At 53.8% G+C, this 19,466-nt stretch overlaps 1 protein-coding gene across 1 annotated transcript in view; it reads right to left on the bottom strand.

The window, feature by feature from the left end:
- Positions 1-16,714, bottom strand: part of OPHN1 (oligophrenin 1) — an 83,753-nt gene extending 67,039 nt beyond the window's left edge. Inside the window, exon 1 of the mRNA XM_064159031.1 lies at positions 16,467-16,714. Coding sequence (XP_064015101.1) covers positions 16,467-16,620 — 154 coding nt within the window. The 5' untranslated portion in view covers positions 16,621-16,714. The remainder of the gene's footprint in view (positions 1-16,466) is intronic.
- Positions 16,715-19,466: the final 2,752 nt, after the last annotated feature.

Below are 19,466 nucleotides of genomic sequence, written 5' to 3'. Positions count from 1 at the left end.
CAGACCACAAGTCTCTCCTCACCAACAGGCAACCTGCTTTAGCAGAGGGGGGGTTGGACTAGATAATCTCCAGAGATCCCTTCCATCCTCCCATGGAATGCTTTGGGTTGGAAGGCACTTCCAAAAGTCATCCAGTCCAACACCTGCAGTCAGCAGGGGTTGCCTCCACTAGAGCAGCTTGCTCAGAGCCTTACTGAGCCTGACCTTGGATAGCTCCAGGAACAGAGCCTCCTGGGCAACCTGTTCCACCACCCTCATGGTGCAGAACTTGTTCCTAACAGCCAGTCTAAATCTGCTCTTGTCTCATTTCAAACCACTGTCCCTTGTCCTACCACTGCAGGAGTTTGTGAATAGTCCCTCTGCAGCCTTCTTGTAGCCCCTTTCAGGCTGGCAGGCTGCTATTATGCCTGCCTGGAGCCTTCTCTTCTCCACACTGAACAACCCCAGCCCCCTCAGCCTGTCCTTATAGGAGAAGTGCTCCAGCACCCTGACCATTTTCATGGCCCTCCTCTGGACCCACTCCACTGGGTTCATGTCCTTCTTGGGTTGAGGCCCCCAAAGGTGGATGCAGTACTGCAGGTGAGGTCTCACCAGAGCAGAGCCAAGTGGCAGAATCACCTCTCTCCATCTGCTGGCCACAATGTTTTTGATGCAGCCAAGATGTCATTGACCTTCTGGGCTGCAAGCACACACTGTTAGGTCACGTCCAGCTTCTCATCCATCAGCACCCATAAGTCCTTTTCTGCAAGGATTGACAGCCTGGAATGATATCTAGAACTGCCCTGACCTGAGATCCTGTGAACAGCTCAGAAATCAGGCAATAGAGCAGCTCAGCTGAAAAAAAAACCCAACCAAAACAAAAAACAAGTGAGCAAGGTTGGAAAGTCAACAAAGTTTTGGGGTATACTGATATGGTTTAGAGAATACTGGGGGTGAGTGATGTGTTGTGGCTTCTGGGGAGAATGATCCACTCCTCCATTATCCTTGATTCACTGAGCACTAATTAGCCAAATAACTTTTCTTCCCCAGGCCTTCATACTGTTGATCTGAAAGGCAAGGGCACAGCTCAGCCAAGCAAGGGACAGCACATACAGACCACAGACAAAACTGGCACCAGCTCTTCACTGAGTGCTCCTCATGTGAGTGAGAGGTAAAACCACATTTTGAATGCCTTTTGAACCCTCAAAAGATAATTTTCCCCCTCTGGCCTTTTTTTCTGGCCTTTCAAGCTAATCTCACAGCCCCACAAAGCTGGAAAAGTTCCTTCAGCAAAGCTTGGAAAAGGACCCAGGCAGACAGCCCAGAACACGTGGTGAGCTGAAATGGAAGTGAAAAACTGATCAGCAGCCTTAGAAATCAGCAGAAGAGATGAAATGTGCATTAAGAAATGCTACAACTATAATCTATCTCAATCACACATCTCGTGATATCCACTCAGTATGTCAGAGGGGAAATGACCAATTACCTGCATTAACTTCAACCCCAGGTTTACAGAGAAGCTGCCTTCAAGAGTTCCACCACCCTAGAAGATCAGAGGAGCTGGCAAACATCTGTGGTGTGGTGCAGTCATCTCTCCTCACAGGTTATTCCACCCCAAACTCTGACACCAGAGACTCCTTCATTCACAATTCAGCCCTTGGCAAAACCCCCTGGCAAGGCTTCAGAAAATTACTGTTTTCTGTATTCCAGGTGAATTAAGGTGAAGCAGAGGAGAACAAGCTTCATGAAGACCACCTGACCACAGCACCCAAGGGTGCCAGGAAGCAACACTGGTGAGCACTGGGCTCAGCACAGACTGTGGTTTAGCACCACAAACAAGCATCATGCAGCATGTTCCCAGTAGGAGACTCATTTCAACCAGTCAGACAACCTCTGGAAGGAATAACTGGGTTTGGAGCAAATGTTCAAAGGCTCACAGATACAGAGAAGGTCCACTCGGGATCCTTGGGCTGCCACAGCCCTTTGGTCCACCACGGACTAAAATCCAACAGCGGGAGGTGGCTGCTGCTGCATCCACGTGAATTTCAGACCAGCCAGTGTCTCAATCAAGCCATCACTACAACAGTGAATTGCTTAGCACCACCCTGAAGCGTTGTGAACCAGAGGGAATGAAGGAGAGCCTGCTGAGAGCTGCCCAGCGAGGGGAACGCCGCTCAGCTCTGCAGGCACTGGTGCCACAAGGGAAGGTGGTGCCAGCATTCCTGCGCTGGGGCAGTCAGCAGCCCCTAAACCCTTCACGGGAGGGTTCCAAGGGCACTGCATGGGGCTGCTCTCCTTTCAAACATCAAGAACCAAGGCTGCTGGACATTTGCCCCTGCAGCAGAGCGTGCTGAGGCTACTGATGAGCACAGGGATGGCAGTGCCAGGTGAGGTGTGGCTGTGACAGCTGGGTGTCATGACGGGGACTGGGGCTGGGATTCAAGCAGCTGGAATTCCAAGGAAATAGGGTGAGGCTCACACGAGGCTCTGTCTGCTGCACCTATTTATATCATCATCACGTGGAGACAGGGATCCATCCCAGCGACCAGGAGCCGCTGCCAGCACTGACACAGCCCAAGCCAGCCAGCACCACCTGGGAGCCTCCCAAGCACCCTCAAACAGACCAGCACTGGGATGTCCCAAAACAACCCACACTGCAGAGCACCATTAGGTGGGCTTCCCTTTTTCTAACAGCTTTCCCCAGGCCTGGGGACAGGGCTTAAGGATGGCAAGTAACAGACCCTTTGACAAAACAAAACCCCCCAAAATCCCTCTCTTATAAGGACAGGCTACGAGAGTTGGGGCTCTGCAGCCTGGAGAGGAGAAGGCTTTGAGGAGACCTTGGGGTGGCCTTGCAGTATCTGAAAGGAGCCTACAGGAGGGCTGGGAATGGATTGTTTACAAGGTCTTGTGTTGAAAGGATGAGGAGGAATGGGTTCAAACTGGCAGAGGGGACATTTAGACTGGATGTTAGGAAGAAGTTTGTTGCAGTGAGGGTGGTGAGACACTGGCACAGGTTGCCCAGGGAGGCTGTGGATGCTCCCTCCCTGGAGGTGTTCAGGGCCAGGCTGGATGAGGCCTTGAGTGAATTGTTCTAGTGGGAGGTGTCATTGCCTATGGTGGGGGTTTGGAACTGGATGATCATAGAATCAACCAGGTTGAAAGAGACCTCTGAGATCATCCAGGCCAACCTAGCACCCATCCAAACAACCAGACCATGGCACTGAGTGCCCCAGCCAGGCTTTTCTTGAACACCTCCAGGGACAGCAACTCCACCACCTCCCTGGGCAGCCCATTCCAATGCCAATCACTCTCTCTGACAACAACTTCCTAACAACATCCAGCCTAGACCTGCCCTGGCACAGCTTCACACTGTGTCCCCTTCTTCTGCTGCTGCTTGCCTGGCAGAAGAGCCCAACCCCACCTGGCTACAGCCTCCCTTCAGGTAGCTGCAGACAGCAATGAGCTCTGCCCTGAGCCTCCTCTGCTGCAGGCTGCACACCCCCAGCTCCCTCAGCCTCTCCTCGCAGGGCTGTGCTCCAGCTTTGTCACTTCCAACCTAAACCATTCTACGTTCCTGTGAAAAGCTGAGCCATGGAACACAAACGAATGTTCTCTTTCGGGAGGAGAGGCTGAGCGCCCCCCGCACACACACCTCCCGGGTGTACGAAGCAGCTGATCGGCGAGCACCAGGCAGCGCCGCACGGACCCTCGCCGCGCTTCAGGCCGCCCGCAGCTCCGCGGCTCGCAGCGCAGCCGCGCAGGCTCTCGGCAGGGCTGCTCTGGCGTAAGCGGCAGGAGGGTGTGCTCCGAGCGCCGCGGCTCCCCGCCGGATGAGCAGTAGGAACGCAGGGAAAGCAAACACCAAAACAACAGGCTTCTTATCCGAGGCAGAGCATCAGCAATCCCCACAGCGATGCTCTCAGGATCCGCAGAGCCATCACCCGCATCCCGTCCCAGCCTTGCCCGGGCAGGGGGAACAAGCCGAGGGGCGGCCGGAGCGGGCGAGCGGAGCACAGCGGCTCGCTGCCCCGGTCCGCGGTGATTTCGGAGCTTCCTTCGACAAGGGCGCAGGCAAGGTCAGGCTGGGGGCCAGATGACTCACACGCGGTGCGAGGGCAAGACATGCGAGCAGCTTTAGGAGTGATTAGCAGCGGTTCGGCGCGGGGAGGAACATGCATTCCTCCCGCTGCAGGACTGGCAGCCACTGCCAGCAGCGCCCGGGAGCTCCCTGAGCGCCTTCCAACTCAACCAGCACTGCCATGTGCCAAAGCCACCCTCCCTGCAGAGCGCTCCTAGCTGGGCTTTGGCCGAGAGCCTACCTCATTTCTGGGCATCTCTGTCAGCCCCAGATCCCACAAGGACTTAGAATCACAGAATCATAGAATCGACCAGGTTGGAAGAGACCTCCAAGCTCAGCCAGTCCAACCTAGCACCCAGCCCTAGCCAGTCAACCAGACCATGGCACTAAGTGCCTCATCCAGGCTTTGCTTGAACACCTCCAGGGATGGTGCCTCCACCACCTCCCTGGGCAGCCCATTCCAATGCCAGTCACTCTCTCTGTGAAGAGCTTCCTCCTAACATCCAGCCTATACTTTCCCCAGCACAACTTGAGACTGTGTCCCCTTGTTCTATTGCTGCTTGCCTGGGAGAAGAGGCCACCCCCCACCTGGCTACAATCTCCCTTCAGGTAGTTGTAGACAGCAATGAGGTCACCCCTGAGCCTCCTCTTCTCCAGGCCAAGCAACCCCAGCTCCCTCAGCCTCTCCTCATAGGTCTTGTGTTCCAGGCCTTTCAGTTTCCAGACTTGTGGGTCTGGCTCTGTGCCTCTGCCACAGAGGGTCTCCTGATGTCCTGCAGGTTTCTAGTTCATTATTTGATGGCACAGGAATAAGTTGTCCCTTATTTTCCATTTTCATAGCTACACGATTCAGTAACATGAATAAACTTACTTTTGTTTTAAAAACATCTAGCCTCAGCACTTGGTAATCGCTGGAGGAACAGGATAAAAAGTGGAGAGAGAACAGACTGCAGAGTCTGAATTCTGAGCTTGTGCCTATAAACTTTATCTCACTCTGTTCAGCTGCTCTTATCATCACTAGAACAACTCGTGACTGCACATTCGCAGAGAATTCGGTGACAACAAAGGACGCCAGCCACAAAGGAAGCATTTGGATGTGCCCCAGAGAAGGCAGCACGACCTGGGGATCACTGCTCCCCAAGGAGGAGCTGGGCTGACAGCCGTGAGCAGTCCGCAAGGCAAAACAAAGGCCAGTCCAGAGAAGTCCACCATCCCCAAACCAAAGATTAGGAGCTTCCAGAAGCTTTTTCCTTCATATCTATCAGAAACTCAAACATAAGCTTTATGCATTTGTAACATGCATTTAATGCTTTGTAAGAAAAATCAACACCAGCAGTGCCAAAGGAGCTTTTACAGAATCACAGAATGATTAAGGTTGGAAAAGACTTTTCAGACCAACTTAAACCCATTTCCTCTTGTCCTGTTAGCTGCTTGAGAGAAAAGACCAATACCAGTCTCGCTACAACCTGCTTTCAGGTAGCTGCAGGGAGCAATAAGATATCCCCTTAGCTTTCTCTTCTCCAGATAAACAATCCCAGCTCCCTCAGCTGCTCCTGGTATGCCGTGCCCTCCAACCCCTCCACCAGCCTCACTGCTCTTCTCTGGACACACTCCAGGACCTCAGTGTCTTCCCTATACTGTGGTGCTCCGAACTGAACCCAATACTTATGCTGTGGCCTCACCAGTGCTGAGTACAGGGGCACAATCACTTTCCTACTCCTGCTGGACCTTGTTTTTGATAGAGGGCAGCCTTCTCAGCCACCTGGGCACACTGCTGGCTCATGTTCAGCCAGCCACAAACCAGCACCCCCAGATCCTTTTCCACCCGACAGCTTTCTAGCCACTCTGCCTCAAGCCTGTAGAGTTGCTTGGGGTTGTTGTGACCAAAGTGCAGGACCTAGCAGTTTTTCACACTGCACAGAACCTGTGTCCTTCTGCTAGCCAGCACTGAGGGACTGTGCTCCTGGCACCACCTTCTGCTCCAGCAGCACTCTGTGCTGCAGCCCAGCACCCATCACACGCTCTTGTCCGCTTCCAGGCTCAATGAACAAACCACCACAGGCCAGATCTATAGCTGGGCAGCAGAGATGGGTGCTAGAGTTGTCTTCTCCAGGCAGGTACAACTTGGCAGAGGGTTGAGGAGCAGCATGGCCAGGACTGTGCCATGGGGAGGTAATCGGCTCAATGCCATGACACAAATGAGTGTGGGCACCACTGCAGCCCCACAAAGCCAGGCTGGCATACAGCAGGAGAGAAGCCACCAGTGAAAAGCCTATGGGCAAATGTGGGCACCATGTCTGTAGCCACTAGTGTGCTACCCACAGAACTAATTAAAATATTCCAAACACTTCTCAAGAAAAAAAAAGGCAGAAAAGTTGAGTCCTCAGATGGTGACTCAGGAGGAAACTCTTTGGTCAGCAGCAGCAGTGCTGCTCGAGCCCTTGGGCTGTCAGACACATTACAAAACATGGATAACACCCACATCCTCCCAGGGAAGGAGCCAGGAAAGGACACAGAAGATGGATAAAAAGCTCTCTCTGTATGTCTCACATGTGGCAAAGAAATAAAAATACACTTAAGCACATGAAACCAACTTAACCTCTTGTCCTGGCCCTTTGTGCTGATGTATCCAGGTGAGCTCTCAGGAAGCATATCGGGATGCATCTCAGGGTGGAAAGGCCACCACCAATCACTGTGTATTGGTTTAAGGTGGACCAGGGCTGGTCCACAGCCTCTTCCCTAGCCCCTGCATTGTCAGGAGGGCTGGCAGCAGAGGTTAGTGAGGGGTGGGAGCAGATGCCAGGTGATACTCCTGGCTTGAGCTTCCATCAGCAAACCCAGCCCTGAGCACCCATCATGTGGGTAAGAAGAATAACGATGAAGCAGCTGTAATCAGCAGAAGCCAGCAGTTCCCAGGTAGGAGGCTGGGGTCCCCAGTGACCCAGTCTGGGGGACAGCCCTGATTTCTAGGGCTAGCAGCCTGCCTCAGCACTCTCTGAATCCACAGAGCTTGGCACTACACAGCTTGCAACAGAGCTACTGCTACGCAGCCATGCTGCCCTGCCACCAAGTCCAGTGTGCCAGCCCCACAGCAAAGCAAACACAACGATGCCAATGTGCAGGGTGAGCACATTGCTCCAGCCTGGAGCAAAACTCTGACACACACACACACACACCAATAAACCCCCAAATGAGGGGTAAGATAAGCTCACAACTGGAGCAGGCAGATACTGTGCATGCTCCATGTCCTTCCTGCCTGCAAGTGACGATACAGCCTTGGTGGCTGGGGAGAGAGTTGGCTTTTGGAAGGGGTTTTTGTTCTTTCTTTCTGGATATTGTTTTCTAGTTTCTGCTAAAAGCATGTCTGGTTTAGATTTGCACCAACACTCTGTGCACAGAGCCTAGAGCCCAGGAAAATTAGCTGCTTTATTGCCAGGAAGAGCAGCAGAGGTGGCAGCTAGCTGAAGTTCAGTGTCAGTGTACAGACAGTAATTTTCAACAGGTTGAGCATCTCTGCAGAGCTGCTGCTGGGGGTGGGGAATTTGAGCTCTCACTTCAATCAAAAGAGAAAGACACAGAGGAAAGAAGGTTGTGATTTTTTCCAGTGGAAGGGAGTCATATTTGGTGGATATCATTAGGCACAGCCCATCAGGTCAGCAATGGCAGAGTATTCCCAGGATGGCCTCTGTAAATGGCACTGTGTGTTACCAGCACTGCAGAAAGCCCTGTTCTTTCTCCCACACACAGTTTATCTACTCAAGGTCTCTGTGAACAGCTTCCAGGTAGGTACTCCTACTATCACTTTGCTACAAGAGGCTGCAAACACAGCCTGCAACCTGTAGAGCAGTGGCGCTCAGGAGCACGTAGGCCTCCAAATCCTCAAGAAGACATTTTCATGGTTACTGCATGCTGGTTCCTGGCTAAATCAGTATGTCTTCCGCATCTTTAACTCACTGAGTGTAACCAGTTTAGGTCTGGAAGGTATCTAAGTCCATCTCCCTATAGCAACTGACTGTTTTTAAGCTGGATGTAGGTCTGAAGTCTTTCCAGACAACCAGAGGTGAGAAGTTAGGAGAACATCTTAAGGTATCAGCAGTAACTGGAGCCCTTACTCGATGAAACTCCTGATGAGGATGGAGAAGACCAGCAAAGAGCATGCAAGTACAAGGAGAATACATTATTGCTGCAGAGGAATGATGTGCTTTCCAGCAAGTCATTTTTCCTCTGCTGAAGTCCAGAAAGAGCACAAGCTGCTACAGCATAATGTGCTCAGGGAGCGAGGGGGGAGGTGTCCCTCTGGCAGTAAGCCATTCCAGTTTGAAGAGTCAGCCCAAGGCAGCTCCACCCAGTGCCACCAGCATGGGTGGAAAACCAGATCCACAAATGAAACAAAAGACTTCAGCAGGAAAGCATCAGGACAAAACCACCAGACCTGTGCCTGCCTTTCTTCTCTGTGATGCTTTCCTCAACATCGGCAGTGGGGCTAATACCTGTCTGGACTCAGCACTGCTCCAAGGCAGGAGGGTTCCATCATTTGTTCCATTTGCAGCTGCAAGTTGAGGTTCTCCCTAAGCCTGTGTAATGCATCTCCAAATGCAGAGATGGCAGATTGGCCAAGCTAATGAGGCCACCAAGCCCCTGTTCAGCTGATTATACCCAGACAGAGCCAAATCTTTGTTCTGAGAGTGATGTGATGCCTACCGGTAAAGAGTCAGGACAAGGCTGGGGTACCAACTGCTGCTGGGGTGCAGCATCAGCGGAGTGCAGGGATACAACGAGGAGAAAGAAGAGGATAGACTGATTTTCAAGCAGTCAGACCCATTCAGCAGCAGCTGCACGACTGACCTGGGCACATGAGCAGCTCTTCACACTCGCTTGGCCAGCGGCATCAGAGAAACTGCTTATGTGAGTCTTGTTTGGGCTCCAGATCCCCCTGGTTATACTGGGCAGCTTAACAAGCAGCTTTCCATGAGACAGAAGGCCTCTGTGCATCCACAGGGGCGATTTCTCTGCACATCTTCATTAATGTGCCATATGCTGGCTCACAACTGAGCTGTCTTTGTGGGACAGGATATTTTTAATGCCGGTGCTGCGATGCCAAGCCCTGCCGGGAGCGCAGAGCTAATGTTTGCCTGGAAAGCCACAGCCGTTCCTGTGCCAACAGAAGGGCACGCGTGGGACAGGCTCCTTCCTCTTCCTCTTTTTCCACGAGGGGCTTTAGGTTTGCTCTGACACAGGCAAAAAAATGAAGCCTGTATCTGGCTGTATAACACCCTGTAAAACAGACTCCAGCCTGTCTCCAGGCTCTGTGTGAACCAGCACGAGGTCTCTGCAGGAACGAGGCAGACCAGGCCACTCGAGCTGGCTTTAACCTCATTAAAATCCTGCGTTCTGCTTTCTGTGTTCCAAACCATCAAACCCCCAGGCACCACCTCCAACGACAGCACAGAAACTTGTGGAGAACAGGTCTGCCACACTGAGGACCACAGAGCCCCCTGAGCTGACGGCAAAGTTCCCCTACATCAGACCTGTGGGAAGAGGGTGACAGTAGGACCGTGCCTGAGTCCCCCACTCAACCTCATCCTCAGGGAAAATCCCACCCAGTCCTTTCTGCTGCAGTCTGCTGTGTGCTTTGCAAGCACAGACGCCTCTGCACATTCCTTCAGCATGTTCTCCTTCCAGGATAAACCACTTGCACTGCCGAGGGAGGCTGGTTAACTGACATGCAAACTCAGAGGCAATCCTCAAAGCTTTATGCAGCGCAGAAATCAGGTTCCAAACCACGTCTGCAACGTCTGCAGGAGAACTCCAAGCTCTTGCAGCTTCAAAGGACAGTTTACACCCTTGCAGTGCTTGCACATTAATAAAAAGAGCCTCAAAGTGACATTTCTCAAACTCCATTTGATACATAATTGGCGAGAGGAGATCAAAGAGCGGAGGGGAATGGATGGGTTTGCATTACCACACACACAGCAGAGCACAGCAAGGAGAGCTTCCAAAACACACAGCACACTGAGCCACAGACAGAAAATGCTGTACAGAAGCCATTCTTATGCCAACTATGATCCTGCAGTCACCTACTTGTGACATCCTTACCTGTGGCCTTCAGCATGCAGTGAGTCTTGCCTGTGGCATCAGTTGGCCACCACGGCATGGGGCTGTGAGCTCTGGGACACAAACAAGCTGATGCTGGTGTCAAATCCTTGGTGACAGGGACAAATCCTTGCTGCCCACACCAGGCCCTGACCAGCCTGATGGGTCAGATACCACCTCAAGGGGACAGATGGATGCCAGCCTGGCATGCCCTGAGCAAGGCAGACCTTTCAGCTTGCATGAGGGCCAGCATGCAGTGCCAAGCTTGGCTCTTCAGGACTTCTGGCCGAAGGAGTGCTGAGGAAAACCATGACACAGATGAAGACAGCAGATGGCCACTCAGCCTTGGGGAGGAAGGCAAACCTTTCATCTCCTCTCTGTCCCTCTTTGGTCAGGGACAGACCATGGGCAGGCTTCAGCACTGTCAGCACAACGTATGGGACTGGCCCTGTCACTTGGCACCACCAGACTGCATACTGCTGGCACGGAAAAGAAGGGATATAGCCAACTGCACAATACAAACAACTCACCCCTTCTGCTGCAAAGTAAGTGACTTGCCATCACTTTCACACCCAAGATTACTACAAATGACCAATATTTTTCTCTACTTTAGACAGTTTAATTTCTTATATGGTATAGCTTTATACTCCTACAGCATCCCACATACAGCCAGCTCTTGGTGGCTGTTCAGTCACTGTCAGCCACTTACAGAGACAGTGACATGGCTGAAACTGCACAAGGACCTAGGGCAGCCTGTGGGGTGCTGCATGGTGCTCAGGAAGGTGTTTCATTTATCTCAGCTGGTAACATGTCAGAGTCAGGTGGGTGGAAGCCATTTCTCTTGAAAGGCACCAAAGGACACCCCTCCTTTGAGTGCATAGCTCCCCACTTCCCACATAGCCCTGAATTAAGACTTGCTCTGCAAAAGTGGAATCTGAGGCATGCAGCAGCCCAAGGGGAGCTGAAGTTCTCCCTTACTGTGCAGAGCAGGACAGCGTGACTAACCCCAGGAGCACACACCTTCCTGTTTGTGTGGGCTGGGGCAGATGGCAAGGGGCTTTCTGCAGCCCCCTGACAAGCCGCCTCTGATGCATGAGCAGCACAAGACACAGCTGCTGCTGGCAGCCCTCCTTAAGCCCACTCCCAACCCCAGCTAACCTGTGTGGGAGCTGCTCTGGCTCTGCCCCACCACAAACCCAGCAGAGGCAGGGCTTTCCAGGGACAGCTTCCAGTGTTGGCCCCTGGACAACAGCGCTGGGCAGAGTTCTCCCTCTTGCTTCTCTGTGCAGAGGAGGGAGAGGCAAGGAAGCCCTGCTGCTTGGGAAAGCATTTCCCCACTGCCCAGGCTCTTCTTCCAGCCTCTCCCGGGCTGAGGAAGTTCAGCTTTTCATTAGACACACGCAGAGAAGCTGAAGTTAGCATCTCCCACAGAGGAGCAGCAGCTCAAAAGCATATGAATTTCTCACCAAGACCCCCATGCCCTTGCTGTGGGTCCTCCCTGCCCGTGTCTCTCCATCTAGCAGCACAGAAGCAGCAGATCTGGCTCAGCAGCCAGCGGGAGCAATGCTCCCAGCTGTATCAACAGACAAGGCTCCCTGGCAGGGACAACCCCTGGCAAGGACAACCCCTGGCAGACCTCCATGCCATGGCATCTCCAGCAGGAACAGGGTACTCGCCTCTCCTCCCCTCTGTGCTAGCAAATGGGCACCTACAAGCAAGGTCCCTTCACTTACCTCCTTGAGAAAGCACTGTTCATGTGTGCCATACATAGAATCCTTTGGGAAAGGGATTAAATGACACCTTGTTCAGACCAGTAGGGATCCTCTGAGGAAGGGCCCAGGTCACAGTCAGCCTTTAGACTGCTGTTATCAACTCCAGGAAATGAATCTGGAGTAAAGATGTGACTGCCTTAAAATTGCTCCCTGCAGCACATTGCAGCCAGGTCGCGCTCAGTGATTCACCATCACTGACCATCACCCAGGATGGGAGTACAGCTGGGAAAATGGGAGTGTGTGCATTTGTAAGAGCAGTGATCTATGCCATTAAACCAGCACAGCACACACCACTGGAAGGGGTCTGTCGCTCGTTCATAACTCCATGCTCCTTAGGACTCCTGTAAACTCAAGTTCCCATGCTACACTGCTACAAACATAACGATGGTGAATTAATCTACAAGCAAAAGAGCTACCAAAAAGGCAACAATATCTCCCCAGATCTCAACTAGAAGTCACTGAAATAGCACTTACTACCTGCTGCATGTCTGGCTTGTGCTGCTGCCACAATTGAGTGATACCAAGTGGGTTTTTTCTCTCTTAACCTCTAGAAACTCTTGCCAGAACACTCCTAATATTTTACCACCTAGCAGGTGGGCTGAGACAACCTGAATTGGCTGGACACTACCCACAAGAGCACTGCCAGCAAGCAAGAACAGAACAACACACGTGCTCCTCATATCACAGGCAACTCAGAAACCTCCCACCTCACCCAGTGCGCAAACTGAAGGTCCTGCAGCACTCCATGCAAAGCTGTGCTCACTTTTTCCCCTATTACACAGAATCACAGAATGCTTCAGGTTGGAAGGAACTTAGTCCAACCCTGCTACAGTCAGCAGGGACATCTCTGACTGGAGCAAGTTGCTCAGAGCCCCATACATCCTGACCTGGGATGTTTCCAGTGATGGGCCATCTGCTAGCACTCTGGGCAATCTGGGACAGTGTCTCTCCACTCTCAGGGTGAAGATATCCTCCCTTCTAGCTAGTCTGAATCTCCCTGGTTTAGTTTCAAACCATCACCCCTTGTCCTGTCACAACAGTTCCTGTTAAAAATATCTGCCCCCATCTTTCTTACAGGCTCCTTTAAGCATGGAATAGCTGCAATAAAGGCTGCAAGTAAACCTGTTCTAGTGGGAGGTGTCCCTGCCTATGGCAGGGGGGTAGAACTGGATGATCTGTGAGGTCCCTTCCAACCTAAGCCATTCTGTGATTCTCTAAAGTTTCCCTAGAGCCTTCTCTCCTCCAGGCTGATCAATCCCCACTCTCTCAGCTTATCCTCACAGCCCTCACATCACTGTGCACAGTTCTGGAGCCCCCAACACAAGAAGGACATGGAACTGTTAGAGCAAGTCCAGAGGAGAGCCGTGAAGATGCTCAGAGGGCTGCAGCAGCTCTGCTATGAGGACAGGCTACAAGAGCTGGGGCTCTGAAGCCTGGAGAAGAGAAGGCTTCCAGGAGACCTTATAGTGGCCTTCCAGTATCTGAAAGGGGACCTACAGGAAGGCTGGGGAGGGACTATTGACAAGGTCTTGTAATGACAGGAAAGGGGTAATGGGTTTAAACTGGCAGAGAGGAGATTCAAACTAGATGTTAGGAAAGGGTTCTTTGCAGTGAGGGTAGTGAGACACTGGCACAGGTTGCCCAGGGAGGTTGTGGAGCACAGAATGATGTGAGGTGTTCAAGGCCAGGTTGGATGAGGCCTTGAGCAACCTGTTCTAGTGGGAGGTGTGCCTGCCTGTGGCAGGGGACTGGGACTGGATGAGCTTGGAGGTCCCTTCCAACTCAAACCATTCTGTGGTTCTATGATCACTTCTGTGGCCTCCTCTGGACCCATTCCCCAGCAGGTTAATGTCCTTGTGCTGAGGACAAATGGAAAAAAAATCCATTCTATTCTAATGAAAAAAAACAACAACCAAACATTCTATGATTGTATGAAAATCAAAGGCAATTTTGAGCAGTCTCTGATTTTTAAGCCTGTGCAGGCTGTGTTTATGACAGATCACCTAAAGCACAGCAGATCCCACATCCCTGCAGTGGGGAACTGCTCCCTTTTCCTGGGGAGCCTGTGTGGAGTGTTGCTGACTCAAACAGTTCACGTGGATGTGTTGCTTGCACCCAGCCTGTGCTGCTCCGAGGCTTTTGTTCAGCAGCTTCCATCCCCGTGTGGGCTGCAGAGCTCAGCAGCTGGAGACAGCAGGTGTTGGACGGCTCTAGCAGCCTGAGCAAAATGGGGGCTTGATTTGCTCTAAACCTCATGGTGGAGTTTAATCATTAATTAATCAGCATGCACACTGACAATACACACATCTGGAACACCCCCAGAGGTCTGTACTCCGCCCAGTGAGTCAATACCTTGGCACAGTTTGGCCAAGGGTTGAATTGTGCCACGGAAAGGGCACGGCAAGGAGGCAGGACCTCTGTGCAGAGGACAGGTCCAATCCACTACAATTAACCCTCTGCCCATGACAAAGAGATCTCACTCTCCTGGTGAGACTGTCATCACTTCCGATTCCCAGCTGCTGAGGACCAGATCCATCCCACAGCACTGCCCAGAGGCAGAAATGACCATCAGCCCTCTCTGATTCGCCAGCCATCAGCCCAAGCAGCTTTGGCCACAGAGAGTGACTAGCCCCAAATTCCCATCCCAAGTCCCACACGGGCAGGATTCAGAAAGGAAGGTTGAGATTTTTTAGCAAACCATCTGTGAATCCAAGGGGGCTGAGGGAAAACCCAGAGTGGGTACTGTCCTCAGCTCCCATCCCAGCCATGCCCAGCAGCCTGCCTCTGCCTCACTCTTAAACCAGAACCCAGCACCAAACCACCCCCACAGCATTTCAGGGAAGAACCATGGGGCAGCTCAGTCCTCGGGGACTGAGCTGTGCTGTCTGGGTGTACTCAGTTTCCTTCTACTTCTCCCCTTCCTCTTTGGCCAGCCTCACTGGGATTCATCTGCTGACCCAGCAAAATCTCCTCACATCCCTGCTCTGAGCACAGCTTAGGGGTTTGGAAACATCAAAAAAGGAAACAGTTTTTGAGCAAAGCAATAAAGAAAAAAGGCAAAATATTCACATTAAGAAGCAGGGTTGGGTTTTGTGTCGTTTGGGGCTTTTCTTTTTTGCCCTGGGCTGAGCAGAGATTTGGAGTTGGGTTTTTTTATGTAACACGTTCTGGGGTCTTACAGTTCTGTGCTGTCTGCTCTCTGAGCCACACTCAGCTTTTGTCTTTGCTGTTTTCCAGATGGGCAGACATGGGCTATTCCCGCCACAGCCTCCATAACAAGGAAGCTCTGAATTATTTCTAACAAAAGGGCAGCATCTAACCCGATTAATACCAACTGAAAACCAACCAGCTGGCAAGAAAAACAGTGTACGAGCAGAGCCTGCCCTGCTGATGTTTTCATTCGCCTTCACTCAGCCTGATGCAGCCTCAGCCTGATGCAGCTGCCCTTCTGTCATGCCCTTTAGGGCCATATTGTACGTTTATAAAAGCAGAGAAGGCATGAGAGATAACAGGAGATGTGACACAGGGAAAGATAACCACAGCTCTTGGGGGAAAAACGAATTCTGGGCAGATGGACAGGTCGGTAAAGAGTTAAGCACACCGGACTGTGTGGTTTCAGGTGACACAACCTAGCCCAGGGACCTCCGATGGTCTCTGTTGGTACTTCTGAACGAGTGATTGCCTCCAAGTCACTGAAATCAACGTTTATTTGGGAACTCTCATCGTTGCTAAAAAAGAACTAATGCCCATAACAAAACAAGGGCCAACGGCTACCTTTGGTGGTGCCCTCCCAACCTCACATCAGTCACCCCAGAGAAGCAGGGCTGGGTGAGAAGTGACCTGCACTGCCCCGGCTATGCTCCACCCGTTCCCTGGTGGAGCAAAATAACGGAGCACGTTGCCCAAACAGGGCATTATTTGCCTTAAATGAAGGTGGTGCCTGTGCGAGCTCAGCCGGCTCAGCAGCAGGAGCCCTGTGATGCTGGTAGAATCATAGAATCAGCCAGGTTGGAAGAGACCTCCAAGCTCATCCAGTCCAACCTAGCACCCAGCCCTAGCCAGTCAACCAGACCATGGCACTAAGTGCCTCATCCAGGCTTGGCTTCAACACCTCCAGGGACGGTGACTCCCCAGCTCGCTCGGATAATGGAGGTCGATGTCCCCATGCAATGCCAGCTCTGCATGGACACCCAGGCACGGCAGAAGGCAGAGTCCGGTGCCCCAGGCCCGGAGCGATGTCAGTGACAAAGGCAGCTGCCAAGTACTGGGGTAAGGGGACATGAGGCTCCATGGAAGCCAAGCCGAAGGTGGGCTGCCAGAACCACGTCTGCAGCGTGATGTTCCGTAAGGCGAGATCCCCGCTCAGCCCAGCACACAGGCACCGGGTGCTCCCGCAGAAGCCCCGGAGAGGCCCCAGCCCCGGAGCACCTCCGGCACATCGCCAGCACTGGCGGTGAAGGGCAGGACACGGCCCCCGGCCCCCGACCGCTCCCCAGGGCTGGAGGCCGCCGAGCCCCCGGCCGATCCCCGCCGCCGCTCACCCCGTATGGCGGCGATGAGCGCGTTGCCGTCCTTGATCACCTCCTTGATGAACTTGTTGGTCCGCTCCAGCTCCTGCTCGTAGCACTTGAGCCGCTCTCGGAAGTCAGGGCTGTCCAGGTAGCAGTCGCTGAATTCCAGCGGCGGGTGCCCCATGGCGCCGCTGCCGCTCCTCCCGCCGCCGGCCCCGCCGCGATGCTGCGGGGCGGACACGGTTACCCCGCCCGGCCCCGGGAGCCCCGCACCGCGGCCATGCCGCCGCCCCACCCCACCGGCACCGCCCCGCCGGCAGCGGCACCGCCCCGGCCTGTCCCCTCAGGCGCGGGCGGAGCCTGCCCCGGCCCACAGCCACCCTCCACCCGCGGCCTGTCCTCCCGCGCCGCGCCGCGCCGGCAGCGGGACCACCGCGACCGCCGAGCTGCGGGGCTGGGCAGAGCGCTGCGGCGACGCGACCCCCGCCCGCCCCCGCTTCCGGCCGCCCCGCAGCTGCCGGGAGCTGTAGTTCACGGAGACGTGGAATGGCTTGGGTGGGAAGGCACCGTTAGAGGTCATCCGGTGAGCAGAGCCCCATCCAACCTGCCCTGGAGTGGTTCCAGGGGTGGGGGAAATGGCACCTCTCTGGGCAGCCTGGGCCAGGGTCTCACCGCCCTTAGCATGAAGAGATGTCTTCCTTCCACCCGGCCTAAGCCTCCCTCTTTTAGTTCAAAGCTGTCGCCCTTTAGTCTCGTCAAAACAGGCCCTGATGAAAAGTCTGACCCCATCTTTATTCCAGAGGATTTCATCTTTTTGATTGTTTCAGTGGCATCCTCCGGTCCCACTCCAACAGGTCTGTGCCTCTCTTCACAGAATCACAGAACTAACCAGGTTGGAGGAGTCCTCTAGGATCATCCAGTCCAGCCTAGCACCTAACTCTTCTAATTAACTAACCCATGGCACTAAGTGCCTCATCCAGCCTCCTCTGAAACACCTCCAGGGTCCATGACTCCACCGCCTCCCTGGGCAGCCCATTCCAATGGGCAATCACTCTTCCCATGAAGAGCTTCCTAACATCCAGCCTAAACCTGCCCTGCTGCAGCTTGAGGCTGTGTCCTCTTGTTCTGTCACTGGGTGCCTGGTAGAAGAGATCAGCCCCGCCTGGCTACAGCCTCCTTTTGGGTAGTTGTAGAGAGCAATAGGTCTCCCCTGAGCCTTCTCCAGGATGAACACCCCCAGCTCCCTCAGCTGCTCCTTGCAGGGCTTGTGCCTGCAAGGACTCCAGGACTCCAGAACTGGACTCATCACGGCAGGTAGGATCTCAGCAGAGTGGAGCAGGGGGGCAAAATCCTCCCTGTCATAATCTGCCCACACTGCTGGGGATGCAGCCCAGGACACATCTGGCTTCTGGGCTGTGAGTACACATTGCTGAAGTCTGTCCAGCTTTTCATTCATCCTCACTGCCAAGTCCTGCTCCACAGGGCTGCTCTCCATCCCTCCATCTCCAGGCTATACTGACACTAGGGATACCCCTGGCCCATGTGCAGGACCTTGCATTTGGCCTTGCTGAACCTCAGGAAGGTCACATGGGACCACTTAGAACCATAGAATCAGTCAGGGTTGGAAGGGACCACAAGGATCATCTAGTTCCAACCCCCTGCCATAGCAGGGCCACTCTACCCTAGATCAGGCTGCCCACAGCCTCAGCCTTCTCTGGACTTCTCTAGCTCATCCAGTTCCCTCTGAATGGATTCTGTCCCTCAGGCATGTCACCCACACCACTCAGCTTGGTGTCATCTGCAGACTTGCTCAGAGTGCTGCAATCTCACAGTCTGTGTCATTGACAAAGATGTTAAACAGCACTGATCCCAGTACAGGCCCTTGAGGGATAACACTGATCTCTGCCAGCAGCCCCAGGTCCCTCTCTGCCTGGCTGCTCTCCAGCCACTGTCCCCAGCTGGCAGCGCTGCTCCATGTTCGGTGGAGAAGGGCCGGGGCTGCAAGCCCCAGTGTGTCTCTATTGTTGCTCAGTCAACCCTAGAATCATAGAATCAGCCAGGTTGGAAGAGACCTCCAAGCTCATCCAATCCAACCTAGCACCCAGCCCTATCCAATCAACCAGACCATGGCACTAAGTGCCTCATCCAGGCTTTTCTTGAACACCTCCAGGGACGGTGCCTCCACCACCTCCCTGGGCAGCCCATTCCAATGGCAATCACTGTGAAGAACTTCCTCCTAACATCCAGCCTATACTTCCCCTGGCACAACTTGAGGCTGTGTCCCCTTGTTCTGCTGCTGGTTGCCCAGGAGAAGAGGCCAACCCCCACCTGGCCACAATGTCCCTTCAGGTAGCTGCAGCCAGCAATGGGCTCTGCCCTGAGCCTCCTCTTCTGCAGGCTGCACACCCCCAGCTCCCTCAGCCTCTCCTCGTTGGGTTTGTGCTCCAGGCCCCTCACCAGCTTTGTTGCCCTTTTCTGGACACCTTCCAGCACCTCAACATCTCTCTTGAATTGAGGGGCCCAGAACTGCACACAGCACTCAAGGTGTGGCCTGAGCACAGGGGCAGAAGAACCTCCCTTGTCCTGCTGCCCACACTGCTGCTGAGCCAGCCCAGGATGCCATTGGCTCTGCTGCCCACCTGGGCACTGCTGCCTCAGCTTCAGCTCCTCTCTGCCAGCACCCCCAGCTCCCTCTCTGCCTGGCTGCTCTCAGCCACTCTGTCCCCAGCCTGTAGTGCTGCTTGGGGTTGTTGTGGCCAAAGTGCAGAACCCTGCACTTGGCCTTGTTCAATCTCCTCGTTTCTCGCTGGCGAAGGCACAAAAGGGACACGGAAGGCACCCGAAGGGGACACGGAAGGCACAAAGGGGACACGGAAGGCACCCGAAGGGGACACAAAAGAGCCGGCGAGAGGCTGGGCCGAAGCGGCCGGCCGCGGCGAGGGCGCCCCCTGCCGGCGGGGCCGAGTTACCATCGCGTTGCCACGGACGCCCTGGCCGCATGTGACGCAGCGGGTCCGCCGCGCCCGGTGA

Source organism: Pogoniulus pusillus, chromosome 19, assembly GCF_015220805.1.
Source record: "Pogoniulus pusillus isolate bPogPus1 chromosome 19, bPogPus1.pri, whole genome shotgun sequence".
Lineage (NCBI taxonomy): Eukaryota > Metazoa > Chordata > Aves > Piciformes > Lybiidae > Pogoniulus > Pogoniulus pusillus.
The sequence above is the reverse complement of the archived record's forward strand: the minus strand, read 5'-3'. Positions and strand labels throughout refer to the sequence as shown.